Genomic DNA, 18,785 nt, shown 5'->3' on the forward strand with positions numbered 1-18,785 from the left:
TGGCTGTTGCCCTGCACCAGGAAGTAATTCCCAGTCTTGCTGTGGCCCTGGTTAGACTATTTGGAGTACTATGTTTAGATCTTGGTGTCATAATTGGCTAAATGGTGGATCTTTTGACCAAAGGAAGATAACCAGAATCATGGGGGGATCTTGGTTTGGTTCCTTCTATGTGAAAGGTTGAAGGAACTGAGAAAGTCCGTCCTGGAGAAGAGAAAACTTCAGGAGTGGACACAACTAGTATTTTAAAACCTATCATGTAAAAGGATTAGGTTTAAGCTCAACATTGGTTAATGCCTCCTCCTCACAAGTCCTGCCTGCATTCCAGGAGCTCAGTTCTGCTGTAGGGATACAGCTCATGTCCAGGTAATTGCCAGGAAGACCCAGAGATGGTTTGGGTTGGGAGATGGAATCAGGAAAGGCCTTCGGTGGTCCCTGGACTCTGCTTTGAAAAGAAGCCAGAGATTCTTAGGGGTAATAGTGAGGAAGGAGAGCCTGCCAGACCCGAGAGGCCACTTGTGAAAAGACTCAGGTGGATGTGCAGAAAGGGAAGCAATATGAACAGAAGCTGAATGTCATGGTATCACCAAGGAGAGCAATGGGGGCAATTGCTGAAGATTTTTCTGGGTGATACGGTTAGATCTGTTTCAGAAACATCATTCTTGGCATCTCTGGAAGACAGATGGCAGAAAGGAGAAAGTGGAGGCTGAGTGATTCATTCTGTTTGGCTGGGTTGCAAAGAAGTAAATTTAGGGTGAAGAAAACCTGCTTAAACAAGTAAGAACGAAGAATGCCCTGCCCCCACTGGAGATCTTCAAGCAAAGGTCATATCAGGGCTTCCTGTTGGGGTTGATGCAGGATTGCTTTATTAGGCTAGCAGGAACCAATAATTTGGGTCAACAGCCTCTCAGTGACTAGAGACTGTGAGGGCTGACAGGATCTTTTAAAACAAGCAAAATCTGAAACGTAGGTGTTTCTTTTTTTTTTTTCCCCTTTTTGGAGGGGGGAAGGCAGGGCAATTGGGGTTAAGTGACTTGCCCAAGGTCACACAGCTAGTTTTGTGTTAAGTGTCTAAGATCAAATTTGAACTCAGGTCCTCCTGACTCCAGGGCCATAGAGCACCACTTCACAACCCCCAAGCACCACCTTCTACATGAAACCTTTCCACCCCACAGCTATGAGTACAAACCCCTGCCGCCATCCTCTTATATCTTAGGTGTATTCTATAATAGTCATCTTTCCCAATACAATGTAAACTCCCCAAGGGCTGCATTTGTTTCACTTAGTAGATAGGGTAAGAATTATCCCCATTTTACAAATGAAAAAAGTCAGATTGAGATAGGAAGATCACACAGGTTGAGTCAGAACTGAGGTTTGAGCCTAGAGAGTGGTGAGGGGGTATGGAATCTGTACGCCCCACAAAGAAAAGACCCTCAGTCCTTGAATTTTCCCACAAATTTCAGGAATGCAAGCCCCTAAACCCAGATCCCTGCCATTCCTCTGAGGCATTGGGCTCATCCCAGTATAATCCTTTCAAACTGTCCTTTCATTGTGGCCCCAGCCCAACTCTCCATTCTCTGTTACCTCCAGCCCACCTCAGGCTACTTGACATTCCTTAATCCCATCCACATCTTGCCACAGTCTTTCTGTATGAAAGTGTAGATCTGCCCCACTTTATTGGCTCAGACTCCCTAGAAATCTCACCAACCTCAGCCAGTATCATAATAAACACTCTACTTGAACTGAAAGAAGGTTTGAGTGGTCGAATTCTTTCCAGGAAGACCTGTACCCTGTACCCTTGGCATTTCAGGCTTCCCAGAACCCACAACTGGTTTGTCCCCAATACCACACTGATTTCTCTTTGGTACCTCATACCTACTCTTTCAAGAACACACAAATAACCTTGAGGAAAGAGTAAAACATTTTCTATGCTGACCTTTAAAAGATGGAGGGAGTTCATTTTTTTTTTTTTACCACATCCTCAAATTAGCTTTCCACATAGCAAACGTATTAACTAGCAAAAGGGGGTATTATGTCATTTGCTGGTCCTTGGCTTTACTTTACTCATGGTGATACAAAGCAAGCATTTGCTCCAGACTAAATGAAGATCGTACAAGCTATGATAGCAGCCCCCAGGAAATGATGGTTGGTTGAAGGTAAAGCTACTTTTGTAGGTAAGATCTAATCAGAAAAGCAGAAGACTCCTTGCCCTGAACCCGACAAATGGCTCTTCTGAGTGAATGGCCATGGGGAAAGCTACCTTCGACTCTGGGGGCTCCTACCACTTCTTCTGCCATTTAGTCACCAGGTCCTTTCCACTCATTCATTCCCTTTAAAGGAACAAATACTGAACTGCTGGGTGCAGGTAGCGGGCACTTGCTGACTGAAAGATTGATTGATTTCAGGGCACATTGCCAAGCACTGGGGTGGATAGAAAGTTTAGACACTCACCGCCCAGGTACCAACACAAATAACTATAATACACAGTTATATGATGAGGATGTTTCCAATCCTAACACCATCTTGGTGTTGCTATATGTCAGCAAGTCATGAAACATAACTGCCTCAGAAGAATTATAAGTGAATTTCACACAGGGCCCTGAGGAAGCAGGTGGATATGAACCAGATGTGACAGAACCATGAGGAACTCCAAAGAACAGCAGCCAAAAACCATCATGGAAGAAGAAAAAGTGGGCAAGAATGAGAGCTGAATGGCAGGTGGACAGGTGGAACGTTCTCTGCTGACCCCTCCCTGAGCCCAGGGATGACCCCTGATCTTATGGACATGGACAAGTCCAGGATGGAAGGACCAGGGTGGATGGGTCGCTGTCTGCATCCAGTCTGATCAGATCACAGTCCCATTGGACTTAGTGTGTGATTATTCCCATTATCTCTTGACTTCCTACTTAGCATTCCAGTCTCCTGGGATGGATGTGATTGGGGGGGAGTGGGGCTGTTATTTTTAGGAGATGTTGTAGGTCTTCACAGACCTACCACAGATCAGCTTTGGCTTCTTCTGCATCAGTGGAGCACAGAATTGTTTGTATCAATGTGATGTCCAGCAGTTTGCCTTGGATTCAAACAGATATCATTGAATGATTTTTGAGTTTGGCATTAGAGTACAATAAGAAGTGAGGCAGTTGGGCAGCCAGGTAGCACAGTGAGTAAGAGCACCGGCCCCAGAGTCGGGATGACCTGGGATTGAACCCGGGCTCAGACACTTAGCACCCACTCAGAAACACCTGGCTGTGTAACCTTGAGCAAGTTACTTAACCCCAATTGCTTAGGGGCGGCCAGGTGGCTCAGCGAGTAAGAGCACAGGCCCCAGTGTCGGGATGACCTAGGGTTCATGAGCAAGTTACTTAACCCTGATTTCTTTAAAAAAAAAAAAAAGAAGTGAGGCAGAGACTAACAGAGTTTTGTCAAAGTAATTTGCTGGTCCTAAAAACTCTTTCAACAACCCAAAAGGTGACTCTACACCAGATGATATGTGTAGAAATCAGATTGATTGGGGAAACTAGGTGGAGCTGTGAATAAGGACCTGAGTTCAAATGTGACCTCAGACACTTGACACTTAACTAGCTGTGTGACCTTGGGCAAGTCACTTAACCCCAATTGCCTTGCCTTTCCCCCTCCAAAAAAAAAAATCAGATTGACTTTTCAGCCAAAGGTGGAAAAGCTCTTTGCAGTCAGTTAAAACAAGGCCTGGAGCTGACTGTGACTCACATCATGGACTTTTATTGCAAAATTCAGACTTAAATAGACCATATAGGTATCCTCTATGAACATGAAGTGGAGGTGACAGATTTAAGGGCTTACATCTGATAGACAGAATGCCTGAAGAACTATGGACAGAGATTTGCAATATTACACAAGAGGCAGCAACAAAAACACATTCTAAAGAAAAAGAACAAGAAGGAAAAATGGCTGTCTGATGGCTTCACAAATAGCTGAAGAAAGAAGGAAAGAGAAAGACAAATCCAACTGAATGCAGTATTGCAAGAAGAAATGAAGTTTTTTTGTTGTTTTGTTTTTTGCAGGGGGAAGGCAGGGCAGTTGGGGTTAAGTGACTTGCCCAAGGTCACACAGCTAGTGAAGTGTCTGAGGCTGAATTTGAACTCAGGTCCTCCTGACTCCAGGGCTGGTGCTCTATTCGCTGCGCCACCTAGCCACCCCCCTAAGAAGGTTTTCTTAAATGGGCAATGCAAAGAAATAGAAGAGCAGGTTGCTTGAATGCCACGCCATTTGAGGCAGTAGAAAGCCACTAAAGATTTTTGAGCAGAGGAAAGACCTGACCAGAACTGTGTGTAAGAAAGCTAATTCTGGAAGGGGTATGAAAAATGGATGGGATAGGAGAGTAGCAGAAAAACATGTTAGGAATCTATTGTAATTAAAAATCCAGTGTCTCCTGGGTGTGCTCAGGGGAGACTAGTAACTCTGGTGTGAGGGATGCTGAGCCCTTTCAGGGCTGTGTGCTTGCCCCAATTATGCTTTTTAGCATGATGTTCTCCACAGTGTTGTCAGACACTCTCAATCTAGACACACACGGCATAAGGTCAGCCACCGCACTGATGCTAAATTATTTATCTTGAAAAGGCTACAAGCTGAGACTAAAGTGTAGGGAGAGTTGGTGCATGACTTTTTTGTTTACAGATAGTTGTGCACACAATGCATCCTCTGAAGCTGAGATGCAACAAAACATGGATCAGTTCTCTGCTGCTTGTGCTAATTTTGGCCTAACAACGAACACCAAGAAAACACGGGTGCTCCTTCAGCTGCCACCACCCCATCCATACTGTGACAGCGAGCGGAGAAGTTCTGAAGGCTGGATAAGTTCCCTTACCTTGGCAGAGTACTTCCCAGGGATGTGCACATTCATTATGAGGTTGACACACACATTGCCAGAGCCAGCTCAGTGTTTGGGAGGCTCTGAAGGAAAGTATGGGACAGAAGAGGTATCAGACTGCCTAGCAAACAAGGTCTACAGAGCCGTGGTGCTGACCTCATTGTTTTATGACAGTCTGCCAGTGCCAGGCCAGGAACTGAAGGGCCCTGCACTGGCCACTAGGCCAGGAACTGAAAGGCCCTGCACTGGCCTTGGGATCTGGCAGGTTACACTGATAACATCGTTGCTAGTAATGATCACTCGAGAGTTTTACCAGAAATCACAGTCAAGCTCACTGGCCTACTGTAGCCGGCACACTCCATTCCCTCTCCTTTTAGGAAAAATCAGCACATTGGCCATTCTCAGAGGCAGCTTCAGGGGACAGTGCATAGAGCACTGGACCTGGAGTCAAGAAGGCCAGAGTGCAGCTTTGACCTCAGACCCCTCCTAGCTGTGTCTCCTGGGGCACGTGAATTAACTTCTGTCTGCCTCAATTTCCTTATCTGTAAAATGGGGGCAGTGATAGCACCTGCCTAAAAGCACAGTAGGGGCTTAAGAGAAGCTAGCTCCCTTCCCTTTCCTCCTCTCTTCTCCATGACCGTTCCAAGATCACTGACATTGACTCACATTAGTTCTTTGGGTAAAGGGGAAACAGGTCTAGCCCTGTAGTCAGAGGAGATGGGATGTGGCCACACAGAGCCCCTGATCTAGAGGGATCACGATGGAATTTCTGATACTCTGGCCACTATGCCAAGTGGACAGCTCTGTGTGGTGAGGCCCAGCCTAGTCCCCTGCGGCTGGGCAGGGCCTCAGAGGGGCAGCTGGTGAGAAGAAGGGGGCCATACTTTCAGACCCCCAAACAGACCTCGAATTTTGGCTGGAAGATGGTCCAGTCCAACTGCCTCCTGTTACAGATGAGGAAACTGAGGCCCATAGAGAAGGACGTTTCAGAAGGTTTCACAGTGAGTGAGTCACACACAAGTCCAAGGCCTTTCACCCTGCCCCATGCAGCCTTTCTGGGGGAAGCCTTCCCTCCTACAGCCAGGCTCAGCCCCCTGCCAGGAGGCTTCACCACTCCTCCCCCAGCCTCCCCCAGCTGCCCATCATTGCTTCTCCCTCTTCAGAGTCCCCATTTATCCCTCTTTCTTGTTGCTCTCTCTAGGCCGTGTCTTTTCCTCCAGCTACATCTCAGCAACAACAGGACCAGGCCTATTTTTCTTTATTTGGTAGATGCAGAAATGCAGGCACAGAAAACATGTTACAACTTTTTGTTGAATTGACCCAACCATCAAAGACATGTTGTAATGGGAATGCAAATTTGGAAGATCTTCCCTGCCCCTAGGCTAAAGTGCACCTGAAGCCTGGGGTGGGAGGCTTGTTTTTCAGTAGATACTTTTTGATTGGCCAGTGGGTCAATAAGGTTGTTACATTCTCTGAGCCAGGAGAAGGCTATATAAGCCCTGATGTGTAGCTTTGTTTTGGGGGCTCACTTTGAGAAGTGTTCTGTGATTTGATCTGGACTCTGGGAAGTCGTTGTCCAGGCCCGCCCCCCCCAGCTTTGAAAAACCCAGATGTTGATTTGGTATGGATATAATGGTTGGACAGTTTGGAAAGCTGTCTACTTGATCTGTTTCTGTCTTGATAATTCTGCCTGTATACTTTGAAGTTCTGACTTTTGCTGACCTTTTCCCCTGAACAAGGTAAACGATATATGTCTGATTAAAGTAAGCTTGTTAACCCATTTTGAGTTGCTTTCCTTTAACAAAGCAGATCCAAGAACCTGTGCTAGCAGCTACCCTGGGAACGCTGGGGTGCTTGCTGCTACACATGTCAGGACAAAGAATGTCAGAGCTGGGAGGGGCCTGAGAACAGGGGATATCAGAGTTGGGAGGGACCAGGGAACAGGGGATGTCAGAGCTGGGAGGGACCAGAGAACAGGGGATGTCAAGACTGGAAGGGGACTTAGAACAGAATCTTTGTTCCTCCATTTTGTTCTGAGCACAGACCCTATCCAAAAATCAGAGATTCCAGTGTCTGGACCTTAGGAATCATAATGTCCCTTCATTTTATAGAGGAGGACACTCCCCTGGAGGGAAATGAGTGGTCCAAGGTCACGCAGAGATCGAGAACTCAGTCTTCTGCCTCTCAGTCAAGCTTCCTTCCTTTCCCACCATGAGGCCTCCTAGCATCGTCCTCTCAGCGATATCACAGAGGTATCTGGGGGCTGGGGTACTGAAGGAGGGGGGAGAGAGGGGAGGCTTCATGACAGTTCCTCTGCCAGGCCAGACTTTCAGGTATTCAATTCAATAATTCAATTTCATCAGCATTGACCATGTGCCAGGAGGTGCTGTGCCTACCCTCGCAGGGCTTATACTGCACTTGGCCTCCAGTCATGGTCAAGGACTGAGCTTATGTAATTCCGGGACTGTCCACCAGGGGTTAGGGCACCTCCACAGATGTCCCTTTCCCCTGTGACCCAGGAGAGATGGACCAAGGCTGATCTGAGCTAATCGGGGCTGGGAAAGGAGGGCGGGTGAAGAGAAGGGCAGGGGAGGGAGGTGGAGGAGCAGTTAGCACCTCACAGGCATGTGCCAGAGAATGAAAGAGGCTCCTTCCTTATTGTCCGCTCCTTAGAGACCAGGTAACAACCCAGGTCCCGGCTCCCAGTCCTTGCCCAACCTGCAGGACCCAAAGAGGTAACTTAACCTGGAGAGAGTCAGGACCGATCTCCAAGCAGGCTTCGCCTTCCTCCCACCCAAGAGTCCCTGCTGCAGCTCCCTGCGGACACTGAGGCAGCCATGAACAGGATCTTTCCTCAGGTAACAGAGCAGCCTTGGGCTGAGGCAGGGAGGCAGCCTCTTAGTGGGAGGGAATAATAGAACTGTGCCTTCCACACCCAGATGTGAGAGGAAGCCCAAGGAGGGTGCTCCGGCCCCCAGTTCACCCCAGCAAACAGAAAGCCGTGTCCACACTAGCACGGCACGGGCACACGGGCCAGGAAAGGGCTGGGGAAAGTAGGGCTCAGAGTGACCGCCTCCCCATCTAAATCCCGATTTTCCGTTTTGATGAGGAAGAGTAACTAAGGAAAATGTGAGCTGTGTATGCAGCTATTAGGCAGCAGGGAAGGAACTGAGAACATGGAATGCCTGAACTGGGAGGGAACACATAGAACATGGAATGTCCTCCCTGGGAGGGAGCCTAGAACGTGGGATGGCCAGACTGGGAGAAGTCTCAGAACACAAACGGTGCAATTATGGGCTTCTCAGCCTCCTTCCATTCCACTCTCTTGCCATTAGCCAAGGACCTTGGATGGAAACCCAGAGGGGGAAAAGAAGACTTCTGAAAGTGAAGAAGGTAAGTTTCTTCCCTGAAATCCCTGAAAATACCCCGGGTGTGGGGGGGCAGCTTTCTTATTACAGGGGTGGCCCTAATTATCCAAGAGGTCAGGCCAAGCTCATGAAGATTACTGTGGCCCGCCCAGCTGTCCCTCAGGCTTATCTTCCTGCTGACCTGCCAGGGGCTGGCCAGTGCCTCTGGGGGTCCTGTTGGGTAGCAAGCATGGGATCTGCCTGTCCATCCCAGTGGAACAGCAATGATCCCCGATAGGGGATCCCCAACAGGGCCCAGCGCTGGGAAATTCACCCAGCATTTCACAGCCATCCGTCATTCAGTCTCTGTAGCAGTGCTGGGAGGTAGGAGGTATAGGCTTATTCCTTTCCTGCCAAGAAAGTACATTGAGTCTCAGAGAGGGGAAGGGCCTCCCTCGGGGGCCCAGTGCTGGCAAATGGCCAAGCCCCAGATCCAGCCCTGTCCCTCCTTGCCACCCTTCACTACCCCATCCATTTATGGCACTCCAGGGGCTGCTCTGTGTTCCTGGTCCCCCAAACTGGGTCCTTAAGCATCAAAACATTATTTGATTCAAGTTGTTCTGATGGAAACATTTTCAGAACATCTTTGAAGCATTAGAGGCTCAAAGGAAAAATGGGAGAGGCCTCCTGTCTTTTGGACAGCAGCCCAGGCCAAGCAACTTTTATTCCCCTCCCAGCTGCGCTTCTGACTCCAGACTCTCCAGACTTCAGAAGCATGACCCTGTGCCTCCACACCATTCCCCTGGCCTTTCAGCTCCCTTCTCCATAGAATGTCAGCTCCCTGAGGGAAGTCTTTCTTTTTGCTTGCGTTTTGTATCCCTAAGCACTTAATCCAGTGCCTGGCATACAGAAGGCACTTAATCAATGCTCCTTGCCTTGCCTTGCCTTGCATTCAGGCTGAATTTTGAAGGCAGCCAGAGATTCCCTGAGATGGAGGTGGGAATGCCAAGGAGGTGCCACTGGGTTCTTCCAGGCTGTGCCCACAGTACAGACTCAGGCAGCCCTAACCAGACTGGAAAGTCTGGCTCCCAAGGGCATGTGTGTGTGTACACATGTGTGCACATATCTGTATATGCATGTCCCAATCAATGAGTGAATGGAGCATATATTAAGTACTCAGTATGTACAAAGTCAGACAGACTCCTGCTCATAGGCCCAGGGGCTCCCAGTATAATGGGGGAGACAGCACACATGAGGGGTCCACCTGCAAGGGAGATGAGAAGATCCTATGATTCTCAGGGTGCAGGGGCCGAGCAGAGGGTCAGGGCTCAGACCTCATCTTCTAGGCCTCCTCTCCACAGGGGCTGCTTCCCAGAAGGAGGGCTGAGGGCACCGGGCTAGAAGTATTGCTATCTCTAAGGCCCTTGGGCTCAGGGTCCTGGGAATGCTAAGTGTGGGAAAGCTGAGGCTGGCCACAAGGGAATGAATTGTTTCAGCCCCAGCAAGGGTTGCTGACTGTATACTGAGGCACAGAGGGGTCAAGCCCTGTGTCAGTGGAGGGATACCCCCCCCCAGAGGATATTCTGTCTTTGGCAAGATGGAAAGAGAGTTGGAGGGGAGGTTTTTGCCAAGAGATTCCAGCAGCCAGCACGGTGCCCTCAGTCCCTCGGTGCTTCCCAGGCTCTGCTGGGCCTGTGAGAGTCACACCTTCTCCATGTTCCCGGACAGACTGCTGTGGCCCCTTCTCCTGCTGCAGTCGCCGAGGGTTCTGGATCTCCGCCTGGACCTTACTTCTCCTTGTGTCCCTGACTCTCATTATCTGGCTGGTCAGCAGCTTTGGACTTCCACCACCATCTCCAAGTAAGGCTCTGGCAGGGTGCGGGGATAGCCTCGAGAATATTAAGTTCCCCATTGCCCAGGCTAGCCCGTGGAGGCTATGTCAAGGATACTATAAAGGGATCCCTACCCACATCCAGGTGGGGTGAGGAATCCTCAAAGCTCCTCATCCCAAACATGGCCCCGGGATCCTGATAAGTGCTGACCAATATGATCATCCCCCTGTAATTTCCCTTTCTACTGGGTCATATGTACCTCAGTGTTACATGGTGCTTGGTCCTAGTGTGGGTCTCCTAACAAGATGATTCAACCCTTTGGAGGTTGAAGGGAATTCCTGGTTTGGGTCAGACTTCCCCCTCTGACATTCTACATCCTTCTACCGTCAAGGACAAGATCCATGCCTTATTATTAGAACTACTCAAGTTTGATCGAGAACATGGAAGACACTGGCCTCCCGCTCCCGTATTTCCCACAAAATCACTGAATTTTAGCATTAGAAGGAACCTCATTGGGTCCAGTCAATACCTACACAAAGGTTCCTTTCCCAATATCCCCAATGGGTGGTCACTTAGACTCTGCCTAAAGATCTCCAGTGAAGGGGGGGAGCCCAGCCCCCAGCAGTCCATCCCACTTTTTAAAAATAAACTAACATTTATTTTTAGTTTTCAATATTCATTTCCATAAGTTTTAAATTTTCTGTACTTCCCTTCCCTCCCCAAGACAGCATACAATCTGATATAGGCTCTACATATGCATTCTTATTAAACATTTTCACATTAGTCATGTTGTATAGAAGAATTAGAACAAATGTTTGGAACCATGAGAAAGGAAAAACAAAACAAAACAAAAAAAAAGAGCAAGTAATCTGCTTCAATCTAAATTCAGACTCCATGTTTCTTTCTCTGGATGTGGATGGCATTTTTCATCATGAGTCTTTTGGCATTGTTTTAGGGCCTTGCATTGCTCAGAAGACCGAAATCTTATCAAAGTCAATCATCACACACTGTGGCTGTTACTGTGTACAATGTTCTCCTGGTTCTGCTCACTTCACTCAGCATCAGTTCATATAAGTCTTTCCAGGTTTTTCTGAAGTCCACCTGCTCATCATTTCTTATAACACAGTAGTATTCCATTACATTCATATACCACACCTTGTTTAGCCTTTCCCCACTTGATGGATGTCCCTTCAGTTCTTAGCCACCACAAAAAGAGCTGCTATAAATATTTGTGTACATGTGGGTCCTTGCCTGGTCCATCCCACTTTTAAATAGCTCAGTCATGTTAGGAAGTATATCCTGACCTCAAGCCTAAATTTGTCTCTATCTAACCACCCTCCACTCCTTATAGTGTTGACTTCTGTAACTTGCAGAATAGTCGATTGCCATTGGTAGAGGGAATTCCTTCACTGGGAGTGTTCCCATACCAAGGAAATCACAAGGCTCAAATAGATCTTGTGGTCCACTAAGATCCCTAGATCTTCAGATTAGCTGCCCTTGTGGCCATATCTCCTCCACCTTGTTCTTGTCAAAGTGACTTTTTAAAAGCCAAATGTAAGACTTAGCATTTATCTCTCCCGAATGTCATCTCATTAAATTTGATCCAGTTAGGTGGATGGTCAAGAACTTTTCAAATTCTTACTCTATTATCTAGTATAAAGGTCAGCAAACTATGGCCCACAGGCCAAATCCAGCCCTCCATGTGTTTTTGTATAGCCCACAAGTTTAAGAATTTTTTTTACAGGGGGAAGTTAGGTGGAGCAGTGAATAGAGCACTGGCCCTGGAGTCAGGAGGACCTGAGTTCAAATCCAGCCTCAGACACTTGACACTTAACTAGCTGTGTGACCTTGGGCAAGTCACTTAACCCCAATTGCCCTGCCTTCCCCCCTCCCCCAAAAAAAGAATTTTTTTACATCTTTTTAATAAAGTTTTATACTATTTAAACACTAGGTTCTAGTGGGTTAGACAGATCTGACTCTCAGCTTTGTATCATCTTCATGTTTGATAGGTGTGATATCTACACCTTTATTCAAGTCATTGATGTCTAAGTAAGCTAGTACGTAGCCAATGCTTGTTTATCTAAGTTTCCAACTCCCCTGTGAGGCTTCCTTTGGGACAAGGGCTTGGAAAGTGCAGCTCCCCAGCTCCCCCCTAGCCCTTTTCCTCAGAATTCTTCCCTTTTGTATCTTCAGAGTTTCATTGCAGAGTTTCCTATCCCCCTGTAGGATTTTAGTCAAATGAACTCTGCTCTCCCAAAATTCAGTGTGCACCCCAAATTAACTCCCGTTTTCCTGGCTTTCTCTATCACAAATTTTAAGATGTTGTTATCACTTCTCCCTTCTCCCTGTCCCACCCCCAAGATTCCTGTCATTTCCAACCCAGTAACTGGCTCCTCTCTCTTCAAATTCGATTCAGTGGATAATTTCCCTTTGTTGGTTCCTCCTTTTGAAGGATAAAATCATTACTGAGAGAGAGAGAGAGAGAGAGAGAGAGAGAGAGAGAGAGAGAGAGAGAGAGAGAGAGAGAGAGAGAGAGAGAGAAGAAAAAAGGAGAGGAGAGAAAGAAATAAAAACAGTGAGAGAGAGAGAAAGAAGGAGAAAGAGAGAAGAGAAAGAGACAGAGACAATGAGAGACAGGAAAGAAACCGAAAGAGAGGAGAAAAAGAAGCAGAGAGAGAGAGACAGAGAGAGACAGAGAGAGAGACAGAGAGAGAGAGAGAGACAGAGAGAGAGAGACAGAGAGAGAGAGAGACAGAGAGAGAGAGAGAGACAGAGAGACAGACAGAGAGAGAGAGAGAGACAGAAGAGAGACAGAGACAGACAGAGAGAGACAGAGAGACAGAGACAGAGAGACAAACAGAGAGAGAGAGATCTAACAGAGTTTGGATAATGGAAGTTCCTCATCATTGCTAAGATCATACTTCTATGCCAGGCTTACAATCTATTTCCCACATTCCTCATCAGTTTCCTTCTTCTGTCCCAGTGATCTCTAGCCTAGTCTGTTAATAATAGACCACCTCTTTCTGTCTCCACTGATCTTTGCCCAAATGCTCTCCATATTTCTTTTTCTGGTTTCTGGACTTCCTCTCATGAACACTATTCTAATCCTGTTTCTTCTGAATAAGTCCTAGGAACCAGAGGCATACTCCAAGCACAGGTCACACCCTGCCAGTCTCAGTGATACCCATGCAGCCAAACTGCATCAGAGCATCTAGTTTCTCATTCTTATTGTCTCAGCTTGGGGCATTTGTGTTTAGGCACCTGAAGTCATAGGTTCTAGTAGTGCTTTTTTTGCTTGGATTCTTTCCCCCTGTGAAGTCCTGGATGTCTCTGCTGCTACACTTCCTACCTTGTGGCTACTCACTAGGGCAGTGGTTGTCAAAGTGTGCATGTGTGCACACATGTGTGTGCACGTGTGTGTGCACGCATGTGTGCATGCATGCCCACCACGAGTTTCTCTAGATGAGCCAGAAAGTTTTGATTGTCATGATCTTGAAGATAAAATAAAATGCATAAATATTTTTGTTCAATAGACATGGTACTTACCCAGCGTGCGTGATGTTTTTAAAATAAACAAAACCTGCCCGTTATACATAGGCACCAACCTCATCATACTTCAGAGGCAGCTGCTGTTAGCAAAGCAAAGCTGGATATTCATGGGGGGTCCTGAGAGCTCAGTGGACCAAAGACACCTGTGACCTGGGCCAAAAAGAAAGCAGCTGGAGACCCTCTGCTCTGTGGCATCTACCTGGGAAGATCCCTGTCCTCCTCCTCAGGCCCTCCCTAGTCTCTAGATCCCTAGGGAGCATGAGTGGTTAATGGAATTGTCAATCAACAAGTGTTTATGAAGCCCCCTGGGGAGCCTGGCTACAGGAAGGCCCTGAGGGAGAGGGAACAGCCACCAGCTCTCTGAAGGTTCCAGCAGGACTCCCCACCCGGATCTCTGGTGCACGGGTTGGGCCATGAGGGGAAAAGCCATGGTTTTGGAAGCTTGGATTTGAATCCCAGATCTACTGTGGACAAGCTGTAGGGCTTTGGGCAAGTCCTCTACCCTCTGTGATTCAGATATAAGATGGAGAAAATATCTTCTGTGTTCATGTACCTCATAGGGTCACTGTGATATTACCTATGACACAGGGCTATGAGAAAACAGAATTATTGAATGTCAGAACTGGAGGGATCCCCAGGGCTGGCTCTTGTCAGAGGCAGACAAGGCCACTCCTTGTAAGGAGCATGGCAAGAACCCCTTCCCTCCAGAGCCCACCCCACATTCGGTCCTACAGGCTGGCCCTGGGCAGGTGCCATAGGCACCCCAGGTTCTGACTGAGCCATTTTCTGTGGCTTTCCTTCCCCAGTGACCAGGGCCTGTGCGACCACGTCCAACAAGACAGGCTTCTTGTGTGATGACCGGGAGACTTGCATTCCTGCGAGCCTTGTGTGTGACCGTGTCCGTGCCTGTGCACACGGAGAGGATGAAGAAGAAGCCTTGTGTGGTAGGTGAGGGCTGGAAGGCCAACAGAGGCTGCCCTTCACCTCCAGCCATTCCAGCCCCTTCCCTTGGGACCTTGTCTCACATCACCCAATGGGGGTGAGGCCAGACTTTGGTTGTTTCTTTGGTCAGACCTGTGAACTGGTTCAGAAGCTTCTGGGTAAGGAGACTGCCCAGTCAGCCCCTGCTCTGTACCATCTGGTCTTGGTGGCCTAGAGGAGTACCAAGGGACTGGGTGACTTACCCACAGTCACACAGCTAATGTGTCAGAGCCAGAACTTGAACCCAGGACTTCCTGACCCCAAGGCTGGTGTCTTTACCCACTTGCCCATGAAACTTGTCTAAGTTACACTGCCCCATAGCCCCATATTATAGATTAGGAAACTGAGGCCCAAGGGCGCGCAAGGAATGAATAAATAGCTGGATTTTTATTCAAGACCCTCCATGTCCAGGACTCCCTCTTCTCTCTCAGCTGCCATCCAGAGGCAGAGTGTGGAGCTGGTGAAGCTCTCACCCATACTGAGTGCGGGGCAGGGGGGAGGCCAGGAGCTGTCCAAGGCTCAGACAGCTGCAGGGGAAGTCAGAGGTCTGGCAGAACCCCCGAGGGCTGCTCCATGCTGGGATAACGGGGTTTCCCCTGCTCTGAGGCAAGTAGTTCAGACGGTCCACTGTGCTCTGTCCCCCCTCTCTAGGCAATGTCCCCCACAGCCTCCCCAGCTTCTTGGTGTTCCACTGCAGCGACCACACGTCCTGGGTCTTCGAGGATCAGAAATGTGATGGCTTCAATGACTGTGGAGACTGTTCTGATGAAGGCATCTGTGAGTGCCCCATCCCCCAGGTTGGGCTGGTGTGTGAGCGGCCTCTCTGCTCAGAAATGGCCCCACTGGGTGCCGCTGCCTCCCAGGGAGAGCTTCCCCCACTCCGCTGCCAGGAGCCAGCTCCCCAGGATCCCGGTATGTCACTGCCAGCCGGGCTAAGCCTGTCCCATCACGTTCTGGCTGAGCGTTTGTCCCAGCTGTTCCAGGTGCCTGGAATGAACTCACTCCCTCTGCTCCCCTTACAAATCCCCATCCACTCTCTAAAGCCATGCTGAGAAGCTTCTTCCACCACCTCCTCCCACAGCCAGGAAAGCCAGACAATTTCTCTGGAGGGTGAGAAGGCAACGGCAACAGCTGTGGCCAGTGGCCTTGACAAACCTCCATTGTCTCCCCCTCTAAGATTGCCTATGAATCAGGAGCCCTGGTGTCTGGGACAGGGTTCTAAGCTGGCCCCCATATTGCCAAGCTAAGTGCCCTCATGAAGAGAGTTGGGTGACCCTCTGGGGGACAGGGAAGGGTAGCTTTCATGGGGCTGGCTACCTAAGTTTGTGTGCCTGTGTTGGGTGGGCTCAGTCTGTTGATAAACACTTATTAAGTGCCTACTGTATACTAAGCACTGAGGACACAAATATAAAAAAGAGAAAAGTCATCCTTGCCCTCAGGGAGCTTACCACAGATAATAGGGGAAGATGACACGGAAAAAGAAACTGAAAAGTGGGGAGAGAGTATGTCAAGGAGCACCAACAGGAGGGAAATGAAGAGGTGGCTTATGGGAAGCCCCCTTAGGTGCAGGCCTTGGGGTTCTTTGCCCCGTCCCAGCCCGGCAGTCAGAGGGCAGAGGGGACTGGTGAGGAGTAAGGACCACAGCTGGTGCTGTTTGCGTGAAGGACGTTTCCAGAGGAATTGATGGAGTCCCTTTGGAAGAATGCTGTGGGCTGCCAGGGATGGGGCCAAAGACGTGCCCGTGTCTGACATCAGCATCACCTGCCTCCTAGACAGCACCTTGTGGACTCTTCCCCACTTTAGGGAAGTGACCTGACCCTTTAGGCCTTCCCTGAGACCCCTTGGGCTTGGGCAAAGCGTGTCACCTCCCCCCCAGGCATCAGGCACTGATGTGGACCCTGAGCCCCATGGGGACCAGGATCTGTCTTACCTAAATCCCGTGGCTCCCTAGCCAAAGCACATAGTAGGCGTTTGTTGACGGACTGAGAGGTAAGACAGCACAGGCCACAGCTAGCTGTACTAGCAGTTTCCAAACTCAGAAGGACTAATTCAATTCAACAAATGTTTAGCCTAGGCCCTACAAAGTCTGAGGCAGAGAAAGCAAGGTTTATGATTCGTGTTTTAAAGAGGAGGAGACAGAAAGTAGTTTTAAAGTCATATAGCTGATGTTAGAGCAGCATGGTAACCTGGGCCCACAGCAGAGCAGGGCAGAGGACACCTGTCCGGGATGTGGAAGGGTCCTGGGCAGCACCACCCCCTCACCAGGGCCTAGGTGGGACCCTACCCATTCTCAGCATGTCCTTGACACAGAGGGTGAGCTGCCAAGCAAGGCCCTTGCCATTGGGCCCCATCCAATGAGAGCCCAGGGCCACCCTTGACCTTGTGCCAAGAGAAAACAGTCAAGGTCCAGAGACCTGATTCCAAGGTCCTGCTGAGACCATGGCACCTGGGAATGGGGAGATGGGAATTTCCCAAGCCTGCCTCTTTTCTCCCACAGTACTGCAACTCCAGGGTTGGTTGGGTCTTCCATGGCCTTCGTTTCCCCATTTAGAAGAGAGCATAGAATTTCACAGTTGGAAAGGACTTTAGAAATCATCTACTCATTCCAATTTCCTAATTTACAGATTAGGAAACTGAGGGCCAGATAAGTGACTTACCCAGAGTCATTCAGTAAGACATTGAGCAGGATTTAAACCCAGGTCTTCCAACCCCAAATCTAATGTTCTTTCCATGTCCCTGGTAATTGCCAGGCTTTGCTGCTCATCTGCTGTGCTAGCATCTCCCCCCCAGGAGGCCACTTCTGTGGTCTTGTTTTTCCCACCTGTAAAAGGGGCTGAAAGTGAATACCAGTCTCACTGGAAGATGAATCATGCAACTGTAGAGTGTTGAAGATGGGAAGGACCTCGGAGGTCATCTATTCCAATCTCAGTTCCACAGAGGAGGAAACTGAGGCTCACAGTGACTCAGCAGAGTCTGGGAGTAGAGACAGGGCGTTCTGGGAATCCAGAAGCCCTAGGTACTTCCCCACTCACTAGCCACACCAACCAAATAAGTCTGTCCCCTTTGTAAAGGGGGGGACCCTTCCTCCTAATCACCAGCTCTGCTCCCTCCTGTGCTCTGGTCTGCCCCATAGCTCTGCTGGCTGCTTCTGTCTCCCCAGAACTCCTCTCCCAGACCCTCACTCTCCTATTAGAATGTAAACTCCCCAAGGGCAGAGCTACTATCCTTTTTTCTTTCTTTTCCTAACACTTGGTGCTGTGTTGGGGAGGAGAATAGAATTTGAACAGGCCCTATACCCCCTTTGGGCCAAATTATCCAACTTTGGCGTCAATATCTTGCTTGCAGAGTTAAAAGTCCCCAGAGAATCTGATACACTCATATTCCAATGCCCACGTTAAGTGGGTTGGGTTTCTAATTTTGATCATTACCCGTTTGGGGGGATTAGCCAAGTTATTTGTAACCTTGGAACTCTTGGTTTGGATAAGAAAGAGTCAGCTCTTCCTAGGAAGGGAAATAACGTAATGGGACGATAGCTCAGCATGCACAGGGGACAGGGTTTCTGCATGGAATGCAGCATTTAGGGAGGGGGCTGGTCAGGGGAGAGAATGCTGGGAAGTTTAGGTGAGGGCCGTGAGTAAGTAAGGATCCAGGAGCTTGGCCCTTGTCCTTCGGCCAGGGAGAGCTGCTGAGAGGTGGGGAGCGGAGGAAACAGGCTGCACGTGCTTATGCTGTTCCTGTCTCTCTCCCTAGTGGCCCGCTGCCCGCCCTGTGGGCCCCAGTGGTGGAGCTGCCCCTCCACCTTCTCCCAGTACTGTGGCTGCGTCCCTCGGCACCTCTGCCGAGACCGGGTGCAGCACTGCTGGGATTGGTCAGATGAGTACATCTGCCCCAGGGCCTGAGGAGCCCCCTGCCGGGTGTCACTGCAGGCTCCCCACCAGTCTGCAGGGGCCAAGACCCCCACTCCATGCCAGGCTGGAGCTGGCTCCCGACACTACCATGACATCTGGACATCCTGTGCCTGGGAAGGTGCTTAGAGAGCACTTGATTTGGATCAGAAGACTTGGGTTCGAATCCCACTTCTCCTTACTATGTGATATTAGGCAAGTCACCAATCCCTCGGACCCTCAGCCACTCATCTGTAAAATGAGGAGCTGGACTGGCCGGCCCCTTCCAGCCTGAAGTCTGGGGTCCTCAGAGTTTCTACCAGCCCACTAACGAAGGAATGGCTGACTG

General features: G+C 49.2%; 1 protein-coding gene across 1 annotated transcript; it reads left to right on the plus strand.

Annotated features, from left to right (window-relative positions):
* The first annotated feature begins 6,958 nt into the window (after positions 1-6,958).
* On the plus strand, positions 6,959-18,451 carry LDLRAD1 (low density lipoprotein receptor class A domain containing 1). The gene is made up of 7 exons (XM_069093288.1): positions 6,959-7,095; positions 7,517-7,701; positions 8,179-8,236; positions 9,919-10,050; positions 14,378-14,515; positions 15,204-15,329; positions 18,303-18,451. The coding sequence occupies exons 2-7, from the start codon at positions 7,681-7,683 to the stop codon at positions 18,449-18,451; spliced, it is 624 nt and encodes a 207-aa protein (XP_068949389.1). The 5' UTR covers positions 6,959-7,095; positions 7,517-7,680.
* The last annotated feature ends 334 nt before the right edge of the window (positions 18,452-18,785 follow it).

This window comes from Petaurus breviceps, unplaced genomic scaffold (genome assembly GCF_028583685.1).
Source record: "Petaurus breviceps papuanus isolate PSGF00001 unplaced genomic scaffold, PetGlider_PUasm1.0 208, whole genome shotgun sequence".
NCBI classification, from domain to species: domain Eukaryota; kingdom Metazoa; phylum Chordata; class Mammalia; order Diprotodontia; family Petauridae; genus Petaurus; species Petaurus breviceps.

Bases quoted from the DNA above. Each gene is read 5' to 3' on its own strand.
- LDLRAD1 (XM_069093288.1), top strand. From the start codon at position 7,681: ATGAACAGGATCTTTCCTCAG. The intron at 7,702-8,178 runs GTAACAGAGCAG...TCTTGCCATTAG, and splicing joins TGAACAGGATCTTTCCTCAG to CCAAGGACCTTGGATGGAAA. The intron at 10,051-14,377 runs GTAAGGCTCTGG...TTCCTTCCCCAG, and splicing joins ACTTCCACCACCATCTCCAA to TGACCAGGGCCTGTGCGACC.